This window comes from Scyliorhinus torazame, chromosome 22 (assembly GCF_047496885.1).
Source record: "Scyliorhinus torazame isolate Kashiwa2021f chromosome 22, sScyTor2.1, whole genome shotgun sequence".
Lineage (NCBI taxonomy): Eukaryota > Metazoa > Chordata > Chondrichthyes > Carcharhiniformes > Scyliorhinidae > Scyliorhinus > Scyliorhinus torazame.
This window is the reverse complement of record NC_092728.1, coordinates 80,932,463-80,956,198: the sequence shown is the minus strand read 5'-3', so window position 1 is coordinate 80,956,198 and position 23,736 is coordinate 80,932,463. Positions and strand designations below refer to the sequence as shown.

Genomic DNA, 23,736 nt, shown 5'->3' with positions numbered 1-23,736 from the left:
GAGCCTCCCAATGTTTATCCCATAGGCATTCTTCAAAAAATTGAATGCAGAGAACTCGGGATTTGTTTTGACGGGTAAAACCCCGGGGGTGAAAAAAGTGCTGCTGGAACGTTGGGGGGGGGCTGGCTCTTCCAAATTTTATTAATTACAACTGGGTGGCGAACATTGCAATGGTCAGGTAGTGTGGGAGGGGTCGGTATGGGAGCGGGTGGAGGCGGCATCATACAAGGTCACGAGTCTGTGGGCATTGTTAACGGAACCTCTGCCGTTCTCACCGACTCGATACTCCACAAGCCCGGTAATAGTGGCAGCCCTGAGGGTGTGGGGACAGTGGAGGCAGCACATGGGGTTAGAGGAAGCGTCGGTGTGGGCACCGATATGTGATAACCACCGATTCGTTCCGGGCGGGCTGGACGGGGGATTTCAGAGGTGGCAGCGGATTGGGATCGCGAGATTTTGGGATCTCTTTATTGACGAGGGTTTCCCGAGCTTGGAGGAGCTGGAGGAGGAGTTTGAGTGGCCAGGAGGGAATGGGTTCCGGTATCTACAGGCGAGGGATTTCTTGCGGAGGCAGGTTTCGACCTTCCCGTACCTGCTGTCCCAGGGGCTACAGGATAAGGTGGTGTCGAGAACAGGAATAGGAGAGGGGAAGGTCTCCGAGATCTATAAGGAGCTGATGGAGTGGGATGGAGGCCATATAGGGGAGATGAAGAGAAAGTGGGAAGAAGAGCTGGGTGGGGAGTTGGAGACTGGGTTATGGGAGGAGGCCCGGAGGAGAGTTAATGCATCCTCGTCATGCGCCAGGCTGAGCCTGATCCAGTTTAAGGTGGTCCGCAGGGCACACATGATTGTGTCCCGGATGAGCAGGTCTTTGAGGAGGTGGCGGATAGGTGTGGGCTCTCCTCTATTCAATCTCCTCAGTTGGTCATGACAAAGGTTTAAGTTTCTTTTCCACGAAGATATATATGCCTTTTCTGAATCCAATGGGTTTAACGATTTAAGCTGTGAGCAACAAGGAGCCAATCAAACCAGTTTTCCTGGGTCAAAGAAAGCACAAATTTATTAACCACTAAACCGAATGGAAAGAATAATAAAAATGCAACATCACATGCACATGGGTATCAGAAATAAGGGAAGTTAGTCCTATTTTTTAAAAAAAGGTTAAAAGAATATATACAGTTTCTTTGATTGTCCTTGAGGTGTAGATTTTTAAACGTAGCAGCTGATTTGTATTACCTAGTTTTGTGAATGCGATCAGATGTAGAAGATGTTCTATGAGATCTCGGTTTGCTGGTAGGTTTCTAGTAAAGTTGACTTCCAGATTGGATAATACGATTATTCCAAAAGAGAGAGGGAGATAGAGAGCTTTTAGCCTCTTTCTTCTGTTGAAGTCTTACAATCTCTCTGTTGTGAATCCAGCCTGGCCTGAAATACTTCAACCATTGTGTACTTCCAAGGGAATTGAGTGGGCTTGCCCATTGCAGCCTTTGTTTCAATATCCAGCACTTTGTATTTTAATGTCACTTGCATAGACGGTGATGAGTTTCAGTGGGTCTTTGAATTATAGGAAGTGTTTCTCCCTTCACACACCCCTGAGGGAGATGTTTGTTTTTCACCTTCAACCTGGGAGGTGGCCATACATTTTAAGTAGTTTGTTCTGTCTCATTCCAAATAGCAGAATTTCCAGCCAGTTGCAAGTTGAAAAATCATATTTTCAAAAATAACGTGGAACAGCCTTGTGACAAAATATTTGGGGTGATCGTCAAGGGATGAATTAATGCTAATTAGGGTCACAGGCAGTTGGGAACCTAATGGTGTTCCCCGGGGGCAGCCCGTACTTCTCCTCCAGCTCACCCAGGCTCACGAACTTTCCATCCACAAACAAGTCCCCCAACCTTCTTATCCCCGTCCTGTGCCACCCCGAAAACCCTCCATCTATTCACCCTGGGACAACCGGTGGTTCCCCCGTATCGGGGTCCACACCGAGGCCCCCACTTCCCCCCTGTGCCGCCTACATTGCCTCCAGATTTTGAGGGTAGCCACCACCGGGCTCGTGGTATACCTCATTGGAGGGAGCGGCAGCGGCGCCATTGCCAGCGCCTCCAGACTTGTATCCTCACAAGACGCCGTCTCCAGCCTCTTCCATGCAACCCCCTCCCCCTCCATCACCCACTTGCGCACCATCACCGCATTGGCGGCCCAGTAGTACCCACAGAGGTTGGGAAGCGCCAGCCCGCCCCCCCCCCCCCCCCCCCCATCCCTACTCCGCTCCAGGAACACCCTTCTCACCCTCGGAGTCCCTCGCGCCCACACAAACCCCGTTATGCTCCTGTTGACCCGCCTAAAGAAGGCCTTCGGGATAAGAATGGGGAGGCGGTCTTCCGGTTGCGGCTATGCGGAGCTAAGCCGCACAATTCGGCAGCTCCCGCTACCATGGACTTTCGGGCTCGTTAGAGGAGCCCCAACAGAACTTTTTTTTGACGCAACCCGCAGGTAAGGGCGTTTGCAAGGCGGCAAGTGGTGGAATTCCCGCTGCTGCTGCCACGCACGGTACAGGACAGGGTGCTCTCGGGGGTGTGGGTTGGAGAGGGGAAGATCTCCACAACATACCAGGTGATGCAGGGGGAGGAGGAGGCCTCGGTGGAGGAGCTGAAAGGTAAGTGGGAGGAGGACTTGGGGGAGATCGAGGATGGGACGTGGGCAGATGCCCTTGGGAGGGTGAACTCTTCCTCTTCGTGTGCGAGGCTCGGCCTCATACAGTTTAAGGTGCTGCACAGGGCACACATGACCGGGACAAGGATGAGCCGTTTTTGGGGGGTGAGGACAGGTGTGTTAGGTGCTCAGGGAGCCCAGCAAACCACACCCATATGTTCTGGGCATGCCCAGTGCTGGAGGAATTTTGGAAGGGCGTAGCGAGGATGGTGTCGAGGGTGGTAGGATCCAGGGTCAAACCGGGCTGAGGGCTTACAATATTTGGGGTTGCAGGGGAGCCGGGAGTGAGGCCGGTATTCTGGCATTTGCATCCCTGGTAGCCCGGCGAAGGATTCTTCTTCAGTGGAAGGATGCGAGGCCCTCAAGTGTGGAATCCTGGATCAACGATATGGCGGGGTTTATTAAATTGGAGAGGGTGAAATTTGCCTTAAGGGTTTTTCAGGCAGTGGCAACCGTTCTTGGACTTCCTGGCAGAGCGGTAGACAATGGTCAGCAGCAGCAACCCGGGGGGAGGGGGTTCAATTTTATTTTTGTTTGTCTATACTGGGGGGGTGTATATATTTGCTATGTGTTAATTCGGGGTGTTAATTTATTATTTATGTATGGGGGGGGGGGGACACGGGGTTGTTTTGTTTTGTACTTAATTCTATTGGGTTCTTTTTACATTTTGTTGTTGCTATTTTGTGAAAACTTTAATTTTAAAAAATAGAGTCTGTGAGACTTCTTTCTTAATTCCGGCATATTTGCTTCTGAGGTTCTATGTTTGATCCTTCCTCCACTTCATTTTCATGCTTCCCCTCATGACATTATTTACAGCAATGAGTTCACCTTCCAAACCAATTGCCTACCAGTGTCCAACCTTCTCTGATTCCAGGACCATCTTCATGCTGTCAGATGCCCTAAAATTTATTTAAGTTATGAATGAGTGGCAATTTCTTTCCGTTTAGCATCGGGAAAATCAAATTAATGTTTTTGGCCCAGGATTTAAACTTCATTCCCTTGCCACAGTTCCAGTAGCCTTTCCAGTTACTGTTTCAGGTTGAATAAGGCCATGCAAAATTTTGGCATGCAATTCAATCCAGAGTTGAATTTGAAGCTTCACATCCTATCAATCACTGAGACAGTTTACTTCCACCTCCACAACATTAACTACTTCCAGCCCATCTCACTCTTGCTGTTACCAATCCTTTTGGTCTGAAACCTCTAGACTGAATGTGCTCCTTGGCAACCTCCAAAACCTCCCTTCATAAACATTTCCAAATCCCTTCCAAGGCTTTGATTCACCTTTGCAAACCTTCCTCCTCTGTTGTTCAATTCTTCAACTGAGGCTTTTGTGCAATCTCATCATTGATGGCAATCATTAGCTATTTTGCCAAACACTCTTTGGAACTTCTTTCCAAAACTCATCTGCCTTATTTTTGAGAGAAAAATAATAAGGTATCTGAACTCCTAAGAATCCTTTTCAGAAGATTTTTAATTGGTTGTTGAAGATTTTAATGTGGGTATTTTTGCATTCTATTTTGTTGATGCAATGTGGAGAGAGACCTTTGAGGCAATAGAGGTTCAGAATAGCTTTACTTATCCTATCCAAGCAAATCTTTAGAACTTCAGATCAAATGAGCTTTCCACTTAGTCAGACATTTGTTATGTCAGTTTTCTATTCTCAGAGTGTAACTTTCACTTTTCTCATTATTACAATCCCGGACCAGACCTCAATAGTGGCAAGGATACTGCACAGAAACCTCAATGTTTCTTTTTAATTTTGTAAGACTGTGGAGAAAGGATACCTCACTCGAGGGCCGATTTCACGAAAAATAGGAATATGGTATATTAAACAAACATTATTACTAACACAGTATTAAAATATCTTTAGTATTAAAATATCTTTAACATTATATCAAAAAATAGCTTGCAATGTGAATTAATACAGTGACCACAAGTAACCCTTGACTGCTATCTTTATTCCCACTCAAATAACAAAAGATCTCAGCTCTCAATCCGCTGTTAAATACAGTTAGCCCTCAGGAATACCTTTACAGAGATGTTCTTTGAGAAAAGACACTACTTTAAAGAAAAGATTTGAATCCTGTTTGAACCATGCAGAACTCTGGCTGTATTTCTCCAAAAGCTGCTTCAGCTTGTGTCAGCTCACCTAATTACACTCTTCTGAACTGCTTGGAAAGAAACTACTAATCTAGCTACAGACATATCTTTTAACTGAACTGAGATGATTGACTTCTGCTTACATCTCAAACTACCACTCAAACTAAACCTGATTTCCTGCAAAATGGCTGATTGGCTCCTCCCAGTAATTGCATCATCTTACCACATTGAACTCTAATTAACTCCACAGGGAATCCCCTTAATCCAAATAACAGTCCATTAGCCCAACATTTTTGCTTTAATTGCGCATCTGGCTCCAAAACTTAGTTGTCTTTCAAACTAGGATTTATTTTTTAAAACATGGCTGTAATAGCCACATACTAACTCAGGCTTTTAATCCTGACTGCACTAAATACATACAATACAATATAGCTGAAATTCCTACATTCATCACATCATTTTGAGTTTTATTTTTGCCTTTGTTACTTAACTTACAAGTCAAATAGTTCAAATCCTTTGTGACTTTTATCAAGTAGTCGTTTGGTAGTCCAGAACATTAGTATTGCTGAAAAAAGAGACTTTTGATGAAACTTTTCACTTTACACTTTTCAGGATATTATGCATAAATACAAATCTAAGGCAGACAATGAATTTATACTATATCAGAGTGCTGGTTGGTTGGCAAGTGGACTCTGGTCGAGGCATTGGTTTGTGCATTCTTCATGACTTTCTCTTTCAGCAATGCTATCTAGAAGCTTCAGGTGCACCCAAATTTCAAGACCAAGAGTGAACATTCCTTGAGGAATTCCTTGCCACTTGGCATAGAGCAGAGATTTTCAAACTGGGGGTCGTGACCCCCGGTGGGTCGTGGGCAGATGTCAGGAAGGTCACAGAGCTTAAGGGTCATGGTGTTCGGAATCCATCAGCTGTTAACACAGAGTTTCCCAATGTCAACATTCCGAAGCCTGCAGGGAAAATCCTGCCTAAAATGTCAATTCAGTCATCTAGAGGAAGCAGTTACTTGATGGATTTCATATGAGCCTCACGGCTTCCCCCAACCCACCACTACTAACCCCTTCCCAGCAGTGGCTCCACTTCGAAAATCATGTGCCACAAAATGAGGCAGATTCCTCTATCTCTCCTGGCCATAGCTTAAGGCCCAAGATTACGCCCAGATATGGTACATCTGCACTTCCACACCCTTAGACATGGCCCCCACCTGTTCTGCCCCGATGCAGAACAGTAGACGACATCAAGGGGACCAAATATGATGCAACTGTATAAGCTGTATACGGTGTTAGTGAGGCCACACCTGGAGTATTGTGTTCAGTTTTGGTCTCCTTACCTGAGAAAGTACGTACTGGCGCTGGAGGGTGTGCAGAGGAGATTCATGAGGTTAATCCCAGAGTTGAAGGGATTACGAGGAAAGGTTGAGTAGACTGGGACTGTACTCATTGAAATTTAGAAGGATGCGGGGGGGATCTTATAGAAATGTATAAAATTATGAAGAATAGATGGGATAGATGCGGGGAGGTTGTTTCCACTGGCGGGTGAAAGCAGAACTAGGGGGCATAGCCTCAAAATAAGGGGAAGTAGATTTAGGACTGAGTTTAGGAGCAACTTCTTCACACATAGGGTTGTGAATCTATGGAATTCCCTGCCCGGTGAAGCAGTTGAGGCTCCGTCATTAAATGTTTTCAAGGTAAAGATAGATAGTTTTGTGAAGAATAAAGGAATAAAGGGTTATGGTGTTCGGGCGGGAAAGTGGAGCTGAGTCCACAAAAGATCAGCCATGAGCTCATTGAATGGCGGAGCAGGCTCGAAGGGCCAGATGGCTACTCCTGCTCCTAGTTCTTATGTTCTTATATCCCTCTGGGAGACTATCCAGCAGCAGAAAGAGACCGTCATGAAACAGACAAGAGACCATCAGAGAACTCACCGCCATGCTCAACAAATCCGAAAGTATGTCAGAGCCCTTGGTGAGTGAACACAGCCCTGGATAGGGAACCCCTGTGTGTGAATATGGGATGTCTCCATGGAGACAAATAGTTTGAACATTTTCTGTAAATCTTCTTGCAGTGTGGTTGCTGCTGAGGGGCTAGAAGCGTATGTGTCAGCAATGATGGGGAGGCCCGTTCAGTCGTACGAAATTGGCTGCCATTGCAGTAAGAGCTACATTATTGGAGACAACAAAGTGACTGCAATGGCATGTCTTCTGTTTGGGGAGACGTGAGCACCATAATGCCTCAATGGAATATCAGAATATCTGTTTCAATATCCATTTTGTCCAATTAATGACAAAGAACTGTTAGTTTATCAGTTGACTATGTGGCAGTTTTAATGTTGTCGGCATTCATTAATATTGGTGAACTTGTTTGAAGTTGAATAAACTTGCATCAAATAATTGAATTCCATTTAAGCCAATTATAAATCAAGATTTTAATATCACTACCTTCAGGTTTATGGCTGTTTTATTTACAAGAACCACAAATGGCTCTCTCCCACTAATATCTGTTCCTTGTTCTCCTCACCTCAGTCTTCTTCCTTCACTTCTTTGTTCCCTCGAGGCAGCGTCTCATGATGAATGCAGAATCACAATTGTTGGCAGTCCTCCAGTATCTCTCATGATAACTATTCTTCATATGTAACCATGGACAGTGAACTTTTATAGATGGGAGGTCATCGCAGGCATATATGATCCTGTCCTCACTCAATGTTGACATAAATTCATTGCACCAGAGGCTACTGGGTAGTGAATAAGAACAGGAAAACTTGATAAGTTAATTTGCCTCCCTTGCCTGGGGCAAGAGAAATTTAGTGTCTCAAACACTGCCATGAATAAGGATAGACAAGGTTAGCAAATGTGACGTGGTCCTGAAACATGGCCCCGAAGGTCGGCCAGATACAAAAGTGGGTCCCGGAAAAAAAAAGTTTGCAAAACACTGGGCGAGAGAGCTCTCACAGAAATATATATATCCTTATGTTTTATTTGTAATTCAATTAAATTCAAGTACTTTCACGTGGAAAGGTAAGATCTACTTTTCTCACAGAGACATTAATGTTTTTATAGTTTATCACACCTGGAAGTAGCAAAACAAATTTACCCTTACTCTATTATCAATCTTATTGTGGTCCACTTGTTCTCTTGAAGCAACATCAGCAAAAATCATTTTGTTGGTTCCAAATTGGACATGATGATCATTATTAATGAAACATTCATACTTATTTAATCACTTATAATGATATAATAATAATCGCTTATTATCACAAGTAGGCTTCAATGAAGTTACTGTGAAAAGCCACTAGTCGCCACATTCCAGCGCCTGTTCGGGGAGGCAGGTACGGGAATTGAACCCGCGCTGCTGGCCTTGTTCTGCATTACAAGCCAGCTGTTTAGCCCATTGTGCTAAACCAGTCCCTCTTATTTACTAACTGAATTTTTAACCTTGTAATGTTTAATTTTTATTGCTTAAAGTTAATATAAATCTCAATTAATATTATTCGCCTAGAGATTGGTCATTTCTTAGAAACAGAATTTTTGTCTAATAATACCAAGAGCAGATAATTTACTGGTTCTTTTATTTAGTATTGGATTTTTTTTTTAATAAATATTTTTATTCTCCTTTTTCACATTTTCTCCCAAATTTACACCCACCAACAATATACAATAATCAGTAACAAATATGTCAATCTCCATATCAATAACAACAATCCCATCCTCCCACCAAACCTCAAATATTAGCCCGCATGTTCACACAAACAAATGACAAAAAGGAATTAGGGATCACCCATAGTCGCCATTAACACACACAGCCCCCCTCCCCCCAATCCTCCCGCCCCAACTAATGTTCGATGTTATCCAGCTCTTGAAAGTGCATAATGAATAATGCCCATGAATTGTAGAACCCCTTCATCCTTCCCCTCAGTTCAAACGTAACCTTCTCAAGAGTCAAGAATTCCATCAGGTCCCCCCGCCACGCCAGGGCACAGGGTGGAGAGGTTGCTTTCCAACCTATCAGGATTCGCCTTTGGGCGATCAATGAGGCAAAGGCTACAACATCTGCCTCCGCACTCCTTTCCAACCCTGGTTGGTCTGACACCCCGAATATGGCCTCCCGGAGGCCCGGGTCCAGTTTCACATGCACCACTTCAGAAATTACCCTAAAAACCTCCTTCCAGTAATCCTCTAGCTTTGAACAGGACCAAAACATATGAACGTGATTAGCCCCCCCCCCCCCCCCCCAACAACGTTCACACACATCTTCTACCCATCAAAGACTCGCCCTCGTGAGGTGTGCTCTGTATACCACCTTCAGCTGTATCAGCCCCAACCTCGCGCACGAGGTGGAGGCATTCACTCTCCATTCACTCTCCAGAGCACCTCACACAAAACCCCTTCTCCATATCCTCTTCCAACTCTTCCTCCCACTTTGCTTTGATCCCTTCCAAACTCCGTAAACCACTGACACTACCCCCTTCTCCAGTCCCCCTGTCGTCAGCACTTCCTCCAGCAATGTGGAGGCCGGCTCCACCGGGAAGCTCTGTATCTCCTTTCTGGCAAAATCTCGAACCTGCATGTATCTAAACATTTCCCCCTGCTCCAAATTATCAATGAAGTTATTATTACTGGACTAGTTTTGAATTTTTTTATGGGTCTGATAGGAAATACAGTAAAGTTCTTTGGCATTGATAGTAATGTTTTCCCTAAATTCAGTGTCATAATGACCCTAATCTGATGTCTAATGTTGGCGCAGCCAGAATTCGTGGTACAAATTATTTGTATCTGTGATGTGTTTGGCAATTTGAGACATTAAGAGATTATTGCTTAATTGTAATTAAGCCCTTAATTGGCCATCCAAGCAGACAGGTCTTCTGCCACCCTTCCTGTTGCTGGCAAAATGGCACATTAGCACCCGATGCCTTCCTGCCTCTGAGCGTATCATTCCTGAATGGCCCCATAAAATTCTGCTCTGACTTTAATTTGCTAAGTAAGGTATGGTATTCAAAAAAAGCAGAGCTAAGATTTATGTCAGTTGTGTTAACTGTTCTGAAGGTTTTTAAAAATCTTTTTTTTAATTGGCAAATATGATAAATACTACAGGGATGCTCTTATTTTTATAAGCTTCTACCGACTCTGCTACACCTGTGTCCAAACTATGTTGTATTAGCTGAACTTAATCAGGATAGTAGTTGGGTGCTACAATTATCTTCAGTGTTTCCAAATCAGGAAGAGAAATAATTAGCTAGGATTCCTGATCTTAATCACTACCCAGTAGCTCCTGCCGTAAAAGAAATTTATATACAGACACTTGAGTAAAGATTGGACTTGAAAGTGATGCCTCCCACGGTTGACTGGCCTGCCCACCTTCATCATCTGGACTTGTACATGAAGGATGACCACTAGGTAAGACACTTGGGGCTTCCGGGTGCGGCTATGCAGAGCTAGGTCGCATATTCGGCAGCTCCTGCTTGGAACGGACTTTTGGGCTCTTTTACAGGGCCCCCATGGCATTTGTTTGACATTTCCCGGTGTGGGAAGAAGGCGGCAATATTCCCCCGACAGTGTCCCCCAGGAAGGGTATGTCTCTTGGTTGCCAGACACACGCAGAAACAGTAAAAGATTTGGCTGCAACTGCAGGATAAACAGGGCCTCTTCCAGCATGCAGGCGGGGGAAGGGCAAGCTTAAAGCTGCAAGCTGACCTGAGGGCATATATCAAAAGTGAATTCTAGCAGCAGAGGGAACAACTGTGAAAAGACCTCATCAAGGCCACTGAAGGGACTTCCGGTTGCGGTGATGCCGAGCTAGCCGCACGCTTCGGCGGCTCCAGCTCCGACGGACCTTCGGGCTCTTTTAAGAGCCCCAACGGGGAATTTTTTGACGACGCAACCCGGTGTGGGGCGTGTGAGAAGGGAGTCCCCCCCAAACGAAGGAGGAAAAAACCGGCGGCGGCTGCAGCGCGAGGAATCGTCGACCAAAGGGTCAGAAAGAGAGAAGTACAAGATGGCGGCGGAGAAAGCGCAGGCGACATGGGGGCCTGAGCATGAAATTGTGAGACGGTGCGTGGAGCTGCTGAAGAGGGAGGTGCTGACCCCGTTGCTACAGGCAATTGAGGGGCTCAAGGAGACATTAAAGACCCAGGAGACAGAGCTCCGTGTGGTGGAGCAGAAGGTGACAGATATTGAGGACGAGATCCTGGGCCTGGCGGTTAAGACACAGACACACGAGGCACTTCATAAAAAGTGTACTGAAAGGATCGAAGCCCTAGAAAATGGAGCGCGAAGGAAGAACCTTCGGATACTGGGTCTCCCTGAGGGTGTGGAAGGAGTGGACTGTGGAGCGTACGCAAGTACGATGCTGAGCTCACTGATGGGTGCTGAGGCCCCTACGGGCCCTTGGAGGTGGAGTGGGCAAATCGGATTCCGGCGAGAAGACCAAAAGCGGGAGAACCACCCAGGGCGATAATCGTGCGATTTTACCGCCTTAAGGATAGAGAAGAGGTCCTGAGATGGGCTAAAAAGATGCGGAGTAGCAGATGGGAGAATGCAGTGGTACGGGTATACCAGGATTGGAGTGCGGAGGTGGCGAGAAGGAGGGCGAGCTTCAACCGAGCCAAAGAGGTGTTGCATAAAAGGAAGGTGAAGTTCGGGATGCTGCAGCCGGCAAGACTATGGGTCACGTATCAGGAGAGACACCATTATTTCGAGACGGCGGAGGAAGCATGGACCTTCATCAAAGAAGAGAAATTGGATCGGAACTGAGGGACTGATGCTGCAGGAAATGTTATTGTTAATGTTACGGTGGAAGTTAATTGAGAAGTAAACAGGGAAGGGGGGAGACATTGGGGAAATGTGGGCGCCGGTGAGGGGGGAAAGATGGGACATAGTTGGAGAATGGGGAAGGGGAGGGGGAGGGGAAAGGGAGCTGCGCCATAAGAGGCGGGTCAGGTAAAGGGATGTTCCCGCACCAGAAAGAATAAGGCGGGAAGACAGGCGCAAGGCGGATGGGAGTTCCCCACATGGGGGGGTCGAGGAGTGAGCAGGAGTAGCCGGGGTCAGTTGAAGTCAGCTGACTTACGGAAGTAATATGGGGGGAGCAATCATGCTAGAAAGAGATCTAGCGGGGAGGGGGGGAGGGGGGGGGGGGGGGGGACAACTGGGTTGCTGCTGCGGAAATCCAAAAGGAAATGGCTAAAGAGCGGGTGGGCGGGGATGGTGTGCGACGCTGGGGGAGCGAGCGGGAGCGCGGAGGCGGGATATGGGTCTGGCCTAGAGAAGGTAATGGCTAGTCGACACGGGAGGGGGGCAGGTAGCCCCCTAGTGAGGCTAATCACGTGGAACGTGAGAGGCCTGAACGGACCGATAAAAAGGGCCAGAGTGCTCGCGCATTTGAAAGGACTAAGGGCAGACGTGGTTATGCTCCAAGAGACGCACCTAAAGGTGGCGGACCAAGTTAGGCTAAGGAAAGGATGGGTGGGACAGGTGTTCCACTCAGGACTGGACGCAAAGAATAGAGGGATGGCCATTTTGGTGGGGAAACAGGTCGCATTTGAAGCAAAGAACATCGTAGCAGATAGCGGAGGTAGATATGTAATGGTGAGTGGCAGGCTGGAGGGAATGGAGGTCGTGTTGGTTAACGTGTATGCCCCAAACTGGGACGATGCGGGATTTATGAGACGGATGCTGGGGCGTATACCGGACCTGGAGGTAGGAAACTTGATTTTAGGAGGGGACTTTAATACGGTGCTGGACCCGGGGCTAGATAGATCCAGCTCAAGGACCGGAAGAAGGCCGGCAGCGGCCAAGGTACTTAAGGGGTTTATGGACCAAATGGGGGGAGTGGATCCATGGCGATTTCTTAGACCTAGGGCTAGGGAGTTTTCCTTCTTCTCCCATGTCCATAAAGTGTACTCCCGGATAGATTTTTTTGTTTTGGGAAGGTCGTTGATCTCTCGGGTGGAAGAAGCTGAGTACTCAGCCATAGCGGTTTCGGACCATGCCCCACATTGGGTGGACCTGGAATTAGGAGAGGAAAGGGAGCAGAGAACACTCTGGCGATTAGATGTGGGACTGATGGCGGATGAGGGAGTGTGTGCAAGAGTGCGGGGGTGTATTGAGAGATATCTGGAGGTCAATGACGACGGCGAGGTCCCTGTGGGAGTGGTATGGGAAGCACTAAAAGCGGTGGTCAGAGGAGAGCTGATCTCCATTGGGGCCCACAAAAGGAAAACAGAGGCCAAGGAAAGGGAAAGATTACTGGGGGAGATTTTAAGGGTGGATCGGGAATTTGCAGAGACCCCGGAGGAGGAATTGTACAGGGAGAGGAGACGTCTCCAGACGGAATTTGACCTTCTGACCACCAGAAAGGCGGAGGTACTGTGGAGGAAGGCACAGGGGAGGAGGTATGAATATGGGGAAAAGGCGAGTCGCCTGTTGGCTCATCAATTGCGAAAGAGGGCAGCAGCGAGGGAGATAGGAGGAATTAGAGACGAAAGGGGAGACACGGTGCGAAGGGCAGGAAAGATAAATGAGGTGTTCAAGACCTTCTATGAGGAACTGTATAGGTCTCAACCCCCAGAGGGAGAGGAGGGGATGCAGCAGTTCCTGGACCAATTGAGGTTCCCGAAAGTGGAGGAGCGGGGGGTGGTAGGCCTGGGGGCACCGATTGGGGTGGACGAGGTTATTAAGGGACTGGGAAGCATGCAAGCAGGGAAGGCCCCAGGACCAGACGGGTTCCCGGTGGAGTATTACAGAAAATATGTGGACTTGTTGGCCCCGTTGATGGTGAGGACGTTCAATGAGGCCAGGAAAGGGGGGACTCTACCCCCGACGATGTCGGAGGCGACGATATCGTTAATTTTGAAGAGGGATAAAGATCCGTTGCAGTGCGGGTCCTATAGACCCATTTCATTGTTGAACGTGGACGCCAAATTGTTGGCAAAGGTACTGGCATCGAGGATAGAGGACTGTGTCCCGGGGGTGGTGCACGAAGACCAGACAGGGTTCGTAAAAGGGAGACAACTGAATGTTAACGTGCGACGACTATTAGGGGTGATAATGATGCCCCCAGTGGAGGGGGAGGCAGAGATAGTGGCGGCAATGGACGCAGAGAAGGCATTTGATAGGGTGGAGTGGGAGTATTTATGGGAAGTGTTAAGGAGGTTTGGGTTTGGGAACGGGTTTATTAGCTGGGTTAGACTTCTTTATGGGGCTCCAACGGCAAGCGTAGTTACAGGTCGACATAGATCGGAGTATTTCCGACTATATAGGGGAACAAGACAGGGATGCCCGCTGTCTCCATTGCTGTTCGCGTTGGCAATTGAACCTCTGGCCATGGCGTTGAGAGACTCCAGGAAATGGAGAGGGGTGATTAGAGGGGGAGAAGAACACCGAGTCTCGTTATATGCGGATGACCTATTGTTATACGTGTCGGACCCAGCGGGGGGAATGATAGAGGTTATGCGAATTTTGAGGGGGTTCGGGGATTTCTCGGGGTATAGGCTAAACATGGGGAAGAGTGAATTATTTGTGATACATCCAGGGGACCAGAGTAGAGAGATAGAAGGCTTGCCTCTAAGGAAAGTGGAAAGAAACTTCCGATACTTGGGGATTCAGATCGCTAGGAGCTGGGGAACCTTGCACAGACTTAATCTGACACGGTTGGTAGAACAAATGGAGGAGGACTTCAAGAGGTGGGACATGCAGCCTCTATCGCTGGCGGGCAGGGTGCAAGCAATTAAGGTGATGGTCCTCCCAAGGTTCTTATTTGTATTTCAATGTCTCCCTATACTAATCACTAAGACCTTTTTTAATAAAATAGACAGGAGCATCACGAGCTTCGTGTGGGCAGGGAAAGTTCCGAGAGTAAGGAGGGGGTTCCTTCAGCGTAGTAGGGACAGAGGAGGATTGGCACTACCGAACTTGGGCGATTACTATTGGGCCGCCAATGTGGCAATGATACGTAAATGGATGATGGAGGGTGAGGGAGCGGCGTGGGAAAGACTGGAGAGAAAGTCCTGTAAAGGGACGAGTTTAGAGGCGCTGGTGACGGCGCCGCTACCGATCTCACCTAAAAAGTTTACCACAAACCCGGTGGTGGCGGCAACATTGAATATCTGGGGACAGTGGAGGCGACAGAGAGGGGTGCGGGGAGCCCTGGTGGGGTCCCCAATCAGGAACAACCATAGGTTCGCCCCAGGAAGAATGGATGGAGGATTTCAGAGCTGGTTCCAGTTGGGAATTAGGAGGGTGGGAGATTTATTTATAGATGGGACTTTTGCGAGCTTGGGAGCATTGGAGGAAAAGTATAAGTTGCCCCGGGGAAATTTCTTGAGATATATGCAGGTGAGGGCATTTACTAGACAACAGGTGAGGGAATTTCCGTTGCTCCCGACACAGGGGATACAGGACAGGGTGCTTTCAGGGGTGTGGGTCGGAGAGGGCAAGGTGTCAGAGATTTACCGAGAGATGAGGGAAGAGGGGGAGGAGTCGGTGGGCGAACTAAAAGGAAAGTGGGAAGAAGAACTAGGGGAGGAGATAGAGGAGGGTATGTGGGCTGATGCCCTAAGCAGGGTAAATTCCTCTTCCTCATGCGCCAGGCTTAGCCTGATTCAATTTAAGGTGCTACATAGAGCACACATAACGGGAGCAAGATTGAGCAGGTTCTTTGGAGTGGAGGACAAGTGTGGGAGGTGTGGCGGGAGCCCGGCAAACCACGCACATATGTTTTGGGCATGCCCGGCACTGGAAGGGTATTGGAAGGGAGTGACGGGAGTGATTTCGCGGGTGGTGAAGGCCCGGGTCAAACCAGGCTGGGGGTTAGCTCTATTTGGAGTTGCGGAAGAGCCAGGAGTGCAGGAGGCGAAAGAGGCCGACGTTGTGGCCTTTGCGTCCCTAGTAGCCGCGCGCAGGATCCTACTCATGTGGAAGGAGGCGAAACCCCCCGGACTGGAGGCCTGGGTAAATGATATGGCGGGGTTCATTAAACTGGAGCAGATAAAGTTTGCCCTGAGAGGATCGGCTCAAGGGTTCACCAGGCAGTGGCAGCCATTTCTCGACTACCTAGGGGAACGTTAGAGGGAAGACAGATGACCAGCAGCAGCAACCCAGGGGGAGGGGGGGGGTTTAGTTTAGGTCAAAGATAAAGGGGTTTTGTTACTTGTGTATTGTTTAAAATTTCTGTATTGTTATTGTTGCGTTTGCTTTGTAAGAGGGGAAAAATTGTTGTTTGGGAAAAAATTTTCAATAAAACATTTATAAAAAAAAAAGGTAAGACACTTGGAGGGCTACCAATGACTGTGGAACCATACCAACCAAGAATCAGTGCCTTCAGGAGAGCAAGTGAGAAAAGATTGGTTTTCAAAATAAAATGCTATCTGATACCCAGGGCACTTTACCTCAAAAAATAGGTTTTTACATAAAATTCCTGAAAGCCGTAACATAGATTATGAATAATATGGATTGAAAAGTACATACAGGTAACTAAGTAATATGTATTCAAAGTTATTCTTGTCATTCTTGCTAATCAAAGTGCTATTTGAATATTTTTGTGCAGATATAGGGGGCCTGACCAATGTGTCTCAATTGGAACAATTGAATAAGCGTTACTGGTATGTGTGCCAGGATTACACTGAATTCAAGTATCCACACCAGACCAATCGTTTCCCTGAACTTATGATGTGCCTGCCAGAGATACGCTATATTGCAGGTAATTTAAGACTCATTATTTTAACCTAAATTGGCTGGACCTGATTTATCATTATACTAACAAAATACCTGCCTATATGACATCACCCAATGAAATTCTTTCTGTTTTAACAAAAAATAATTGTGGGTACAGAATGAGATTCCAGGGGCGAAATTCTCCCCCAACGGCACGATGTCCGCCGACTGGCGGCAAAAACGGCGCCAATCAGACGGGCATTGCGCCGGCCCAAAGGTGCGGAATGCTCCGCATCTTTGGCGGCCTAGCCCCTCAATGTCGGGGCTAGGCCGACGCCGGAGGGATTTCCGCCCCGCCAGCTGGCGAAAATGGCGTTTGTTGCCCCGCCAGCTGGCGCGGAAATGCGGCGCATGCGCGGGAGCGTCAGCGGCCGCTGTCAGTTTTCCACGCATGCGCAGTGGGGAGAGTCTCTTCCGCCTCCGCCATGGTGGAGGCGGAAGGGAAAGAGTGCCCCCACGGCACAGGCCCGCCCGCGGATCGGTGGGCCCCGATCGTGGGCCAGGCCACCGTGGGGGCACCCCCCGGGGTCAGATCGCCCCACGCCCCCCCCCCCCCCCCCAGGACCCCGGAGCCCGCCCACGCCGCCTGGTCCCGCCGGTAAATACCAGCTTTGATTTACGCCAGCGGGACAGGCAATTTCTGGGCAGGACTTCAGCCCATCCGGGCCGGAGAATCCAGCGGGGGTCCCGCCAACCGGCACGGCCCGATTCCCGCCCCCGCCCAATCTCCGGTACCGGAGACTTCGGCGGGGGCGGGATTCACGGCGGCCAACGGCCATTCTCCGACCCGGCGGGGGTTCGGAGAATGACGCCCCATATTTGTGCTGACTTTTCTGGTAGAGAGATAGGCAGGTAGAGCAGCAATAATATTTTAATATATTAGAAGAAAATGGCTAATAAAGAGGCCTATTGAATATGATGAGTGTAATAGATAGTAAGCAAATGGCAGACTTGTGCAATGGACAGTTATTTGTTTTCACAATGGAAGAGAACAAAATACCAGCAATGTGATAGTACTTAAAAATAAGTCAAGGGGAGGAACTTAATGGATTAAATCTAAGTAGGAAAATAGAAATAAAGAAATAATGCGACTCGAGATTGGACTCTGATGGTTTTCAACACAATCCTGATGATTGCAAAATGAAAAGCTTCAACAAAAAATGTCTTGTTTTTTTCAGCAATACTCAAGTTCTGTACTACCAAACGACTAGTCAAAATACCCAAATTCATGCTTAATTGTATCTTTTCTTATTACAGGTAAACTGGTCAATATTCCTTTGGAACAGCTGCCCTTGCTTTTCAAAGCAGTCCTGCACTCATGTAAAGCCAGTTCAAGTAAAGAGTGAGCCATCAGCCAGTGGCCCTTGATTTTGCCATGCCTTACTTTGGTGCCTCAGATGAAGAAGGAATTTGGAGGGAGGGGGGGAGGGGGGGGGGGGGGGGAGGAGGAGAGGGGGGGGGGGAGAGGAGGAGGAGGAGGGGGGGGTGGAAACGTTGGCCAAGATTCAGAGGGCAGGGAAAATCCTCGGATTGAGAGTGAAACCCTGTGAATCTGACAGCAGCTATATTTTACTTTATCTATTTATTTCACGACAGAGTTGAATGTATGATCTTCAACACAGTGCACATGCTTCTGTACAATGCAGTTAATGCATTTTCCTTGCAGTTTACGGTGTGTAGGGTGTTAATGTTACAGTATTGCCATTTTAGGTCTAGTTGAATTTTTAAAATATTTTTGGGTAAGGGGCTGATCAAAATTTTGTTTTATTAAGACTACCTCAATAATGAGTTGACATCGGATATGTGTCTCTCTTTCCATTTCAAATGCCTTAAGGCTGTCACGAAAGTGGTCCGTTCTGGCAAGCTGCTGCCTTGTTGCAACAAATCGGTACTAATTATAATCACATCGATTGCAAAAATGATCTACCTCTTTATTTCTTTATTTCCAGTCTTTGCAAGAGGTTTTATTTCTAACAATTTCTATATTTGTTGTGTGGACGTGATTTTGTACACAAACTCAGTGGGGATCCTCCAGAAGGATTTAAAAGTGGATGGTGCAATAAAACGCATCCAGGTGCTGTAACCGTGCTACTTCCAAACACAATGTTCCTACTGACGAGATTCTGTTACAGTTGACTTCTAATGGGAAAATGTAATTAATTTTCTTTGAATAGCTTTTTTTTTTATTAACGTTACATTTGGTACTGATGCAGATGATTTAAAGAAGCTGTGCCATCTTGGATATTCCTTACTGTATACCAAAAAGTCCTGTTAAATAATTTAGAATATCAATGATGTCATTACATTACTAACACTGCTTCTCTGAGCAAAGGAATACCGCAGACAACATAAACAGGGTGTACAGCTGTTTGTTTCTAAAATAACCAAAGATTTTGAAAACAGAAAATGGTAAATATGTTTCCCATTCAATATACATTGCATTTTTAAAATGTCATCCAGTAGTAATTATATGTAAATCCTTGTCTAAGAATAACATTTTAAGGACCTAATATGGGAGTTTTTAAATTTTAATATCATATGTACAATCTTTTTTTAATTTGAAAGATATTTGACTTTGAAGACTTGATTTCATAATTTAGAATGTTGAACTCCAAGACAGCATTGCTTTTCAGGGTGCATGCACCTATTTATCTTCCCCGTCAACACTTTTTTTGTGAGGGTTGCTCTCTTTAAATGATCTACCTCTGACATGAGAAAGTAAAATAGTGTTTTAAAAGTGGAAATTGTACAATTGGTCAGAAAGACTGCACTCATGGGTTTTAGAATTAAATAAAATAAAATGTGATATTCTGGATCCATATGAAATTGGACTGTCTTCAGGAAAACCTGTGTGGCATACCTTTTCATTTGTTTAAAAAAATGGTGCTGTGATGTTAATTGTATTGTATTACATCATTTGTTTATCAATCTACGGAAATGATGAATGCTGTCTCATTTCACTTCCCAAAGCAAAAAAAGGTTGTTAAACATTCTGTCCTGAAGACAATGCGCCTTGACATTGCCCAAATTTGGGTAACTTCTGCTGCATCTCTTTAGATTTAAGAAAATGGTTTGGGTTTCCAGTGATTCTTGCACCATTATGATATTCAAGACTGCATATTGGCTTGGATTTTGCAGTGGTAATAACAACAAAACTGTCTGCATTTGCTATAGTTACTCCACTAAGACTGGCAGCAAGTTCTGGAGTCTACACATGTGCAGAATAATACAGTAATCCAGAAGGTGCTGTCCGTGATCTTACATTTCTCCAGAGGGTACACTCTTGAGATACCCTCAGACTGCAATTAATGGAAAATAATTGAATTGATGAGAACCCTGACTCAACTATTAATCTTGAAAAACCCTTGAAAAAATTACATCTATGTAATTGAGTTTTTTAATGACACACCACCTTCAATAATTACTGCTAAACTCCTTCACTGACCCTGAAAAGCTAATTATACATTTGTAGAATATCAAATTTCTCAGTGGTGACACTTTTTTAAACAAGATACTTTTAAAAAATTGTTTATCTTTGTTTAGCTTCTATCTTAAAATCCAATCATCATTTACTTCCCTCGCTAAAAATTTGAAGTAAAAGTGAAAAATATCTGGTGCTTTAACTTCCTGGTTTGCTGTGTGGGAATGCTTCAGTGTGATTAGCTGCTTACCTGCTTGCTGACATCACTGTTCCTGAACACCAAGATGTTACCTTGACTTAGAGCCAGATTTAAACTGCATTTGGAAAGGAGAAAACTATACCACAATGATCACTAGATCTTTGTGGGAAGCTTTCTTCAGTCAGAGACGAGCACCCTTGCTTCTTTGCTGACCGCAAAATCTCAGCCATTGTCTCTTTTCCCCAAATAAGCCCAGTTGTAACTATTTGTGCAAAATGAAGACTCTCTTAAGAATATAGAGTGCAAATTTAATGGCGTGGCTCAATATTATCCCAGTAACCTAGGTATTTAAATCATTGCAGAAATAGACATTTAAGCTTATCATTTCTGCATGTACTTGTTCTTCCTCACATGGTCTTTCCCTCTTCACTTAAGTAGCTCAGTCTCCCTATTTATAATTTTTACATATCCTTTGCTGGAGATCCCAAAGCTATTGCATGCTGTACCTATTTTCTTCTGCTAATCCCTTTGCAAGCAAGTCAACTAATTTGGTTAGTGCCTAGGCAACAGCCATGCTATAATCTGGCCATTTTTCTTGTAACTCCCAATATTTACCTACATCTTGTTCGAAGAATTTCCTGTGAAGTTCGGTCATTATTCCGTGTTATCTCACAAAGTAACCAAGAAGTGTCTGAAATTTTGCCGCATGTTCAGCAAAATAATGACATTTTGTGACTGATCTGTACAATCAAAGGCAATGATAGTGTGAATTAATCAAATTGAACATAAATTGTTTAATGCTTTTAATATACATTTACTTGCAGTAGATCGGAATTTTAAGTGTTGGATTAAGTTTTGGATTTTATTAGTGTGTGCAGTGAATTGTTTAAAATAGCTAGAGAGCTTGCTTATGGAAATCTACGCCCCTCACTCCATTAATACCACTATACAATAAGCACACTCCTTATGTGAAATAGATTCTGCATAACATGCCTTACCTCGGATGTTCACAGGGAAGATTTGTAGGTGCCACTTGTACCTCTAAATTGTTTTTTTCATTTTTCCATTAACTTAATCATAAACAATAAAGCCTTTTTATGTGAGGTCTTCTTTGAGCTTGCTGTCCTTTGTGATCTCATTAATTCAATCATTCCTGCAGTCAGACTCCAGGTATGCTCATTTTAAGGCAAGAGATTCATTGGTTGATTAATGATGCTTTGTTTCAAATTTCTGGACCAACTTCTGAACGAGAATATTTAAAATTGTGTATACTATTGATTTATTTTGCAGAAGAAAATCCCATACCAGCCTCCCCGAACAGGCGCCGGAATGTGGCGACTAGGAGCTTTTCACAGTAACTTCATTTGAAGCCTACTTGTGACAATAAGCTATTTTCATTTCATTTCAAATGATCAAAACTGTTCATAAATTAATATGGAAAGGTCAAATTCAATAAAACTAACAAAATACTCTCAGAATGACTATAATGTTTTTTGGCATAATGTGCTGAAAATTGGCATACCTGAACTCTTATATGCAGGTGTCCTCATCTTATTTGCCACCAAGTCTTTTATGACTTGTTTTAAAACAGGGTAAAGTGAATGTGTTGTGTTGCATACGAAAATTACTCAGGTATTATGATGAAAGTAGATCAAGTAGTTTTAGAAGTAGAAATTTTGAACCACTAAGTATCTTCTCTTTTAAATTGCAATTGAGGGAAATAATTGAAGGCTGGATGTTTTCAGGGAATTGATAGCTTTATGTTACATTATATATATATATAATATATATATATATATATATATATATATGAAAGTGGATGATCCAAAATAAGTGCATTCACACTTCTGTTTATTCACACTTTTTTTAAAAATGCAAGGAGAACCTTGATATAATATTTCCAATTTCCCAACAATGTGGGAAACATTTGCCAAGTAAAGTCTCAGATAATTGTTGTGTGGTACTTCTCATTCAGCAGAGCAATGACTTTTGTACCACAAACGTAGAATGGCACATCAATTTTGTTAGACTTTGATTCCCAGCTATAAAAGAAATATTTGTATGTTCAGCAGTACCATGGAGAAACTGCGGACTATGGAGATTTTCCCTGTACCGATGCACAACCTTTAATCTTAACTTATTGTCCCATTTAAGTGTACAGCCAGGTTAGCAATCTGTTAACACGGATCAAATCATGATCTATTCTATGAACAAATTTAGTATAGTTAGCTCATTTTTAAATGGTATGGAGTATATTTACTACCAACCAATGCAGAAAACAGCGCTGGCATTAAAACCGATAAAGAAAAGCCTATGATCTGTAATTTAATTTGGAGAACTTGATCAACTTGGGAAACAACTAATATTTACAAACAGAATAGAAGCAGAAAAGTTGGTTGGTAGCCAGATGATTTGAACTTTTGCTTTTCAATCAGAATGTTACAAATTTGACAATTAACAAAAACTAATTTGTCTTGATTTGAGTACTTTTGGCAATCTTTTAATTAGTGATCATTTGTTATAATTTCCCAAAATAGAAGAGGGAAAACCTGTATTATCTGATTTACCATTCCTACCTCATATATTCAGATTAATCACAGAATGCAATCACTAATAAGCATTGAGCTGTTCTTTGCCAAATAGTTCTACATGCCCAGATAAATTTGTGTTGTGAAAGCAGCTTGCAGAAGAGATAATTAATTTATGTATTGGCACAAATGTGCAACTGTTTTATGAAGAGATGTAACTGCCAGTAATGACCATTCTCAGAACTCTACTTGGTAAATGTTAAACACGATAAATAGAAAAAAAATCAAAAAACAGCAAATGAGAAGAAACTGAAATAAATTCATTCAGTTTCAAATTTATGGAACTAAAATAATTTTGCTTTACTGCAAATGTTTCAGAATGTATATGAGGCATTACAGTTAGTTGTCAGTTCCATATATGCATCAGTTGCTTAAAATATAGCATTAATCCAGACCTTCGAAGCAGAAGCCCTCTTTAAACTTGAATTCATTTCTACCTTTGTTTTAATTATGTTTTACAAGTTTTTTTGTGAATGTGGGTTCAAGTAAACCACAAATTAATTATTTACTTTTTACAATTGAATTAAATTTTCAAATTAGATGTTTGTGAAAATGTATCTCTTTCTCAGGATGATAAGCGGCAATCAGTCCTGCTATGTATCCGGGAGCAGGAAGGGGGGAACAGTAGTGATTATAGAAAATGTTTAATCATAAGTGACAACTACATTTTACGTCAACATAAAAGTCTGGGTTTTTCCAAGGGTCATCACTGCTTTGTATGCAATGCAGTTTGTTGCTCAGGGATCTGTATTTAAATATGTGACCCACTGGAAAAAACTAACTTTTTGCTGGAAGGTTCTTTTGTGGACAAATTTAGGACTAAGAAGTCAAATGCAAGTTATTTTATTTTTTTTAAACAGCAGCAAAACTCATTTGGGTTGAGCCCAAGTGTACCACTTACCATTTTTGGTAATATGGTTCTTCTATAAATACCATTGAACCTTGGCTGCGAATGGTAAATGCACATTCATTCGCACAATTCTTCAGAATTTTG

The 23,736-nt window shown here is 44.6% G+C and overlaps 1 protein-coding gene across 5 annotated transcripts in view; it reads left to right on the top strand.

The window, feature by feature from the left end:
- The window catches only part of LOC140399163 (nuclear receptor subfamily 6 group A member 1), a 684,364-nt gene extending 666,412 nt beyond the window's left edge, over positions 1-17,952 (top strand). For all 5 annotated transcript variants that reach the window (XM_072488435.1, XM_072488433.1, XM_072488437.1 and 2 more), the window contains 2 exons: positions 16,368-16,520; positions 17,792-17,952. In XM_072488435.1, the coding sequence (XP_072344536.1) occupies positions 16,368-16,520; positions 17,792-17,880 (242 nt within the window). In that variant the 3' untranslated portion in view covers positions 17,881-17,952. The remainder of the gene's footprint in view (positions 1-16,367; positions 16,521-17,791) is intronic.
- The last annotated feature ends 5,784 nt before the right edge of the window (positions 17,953-23,736 follow it).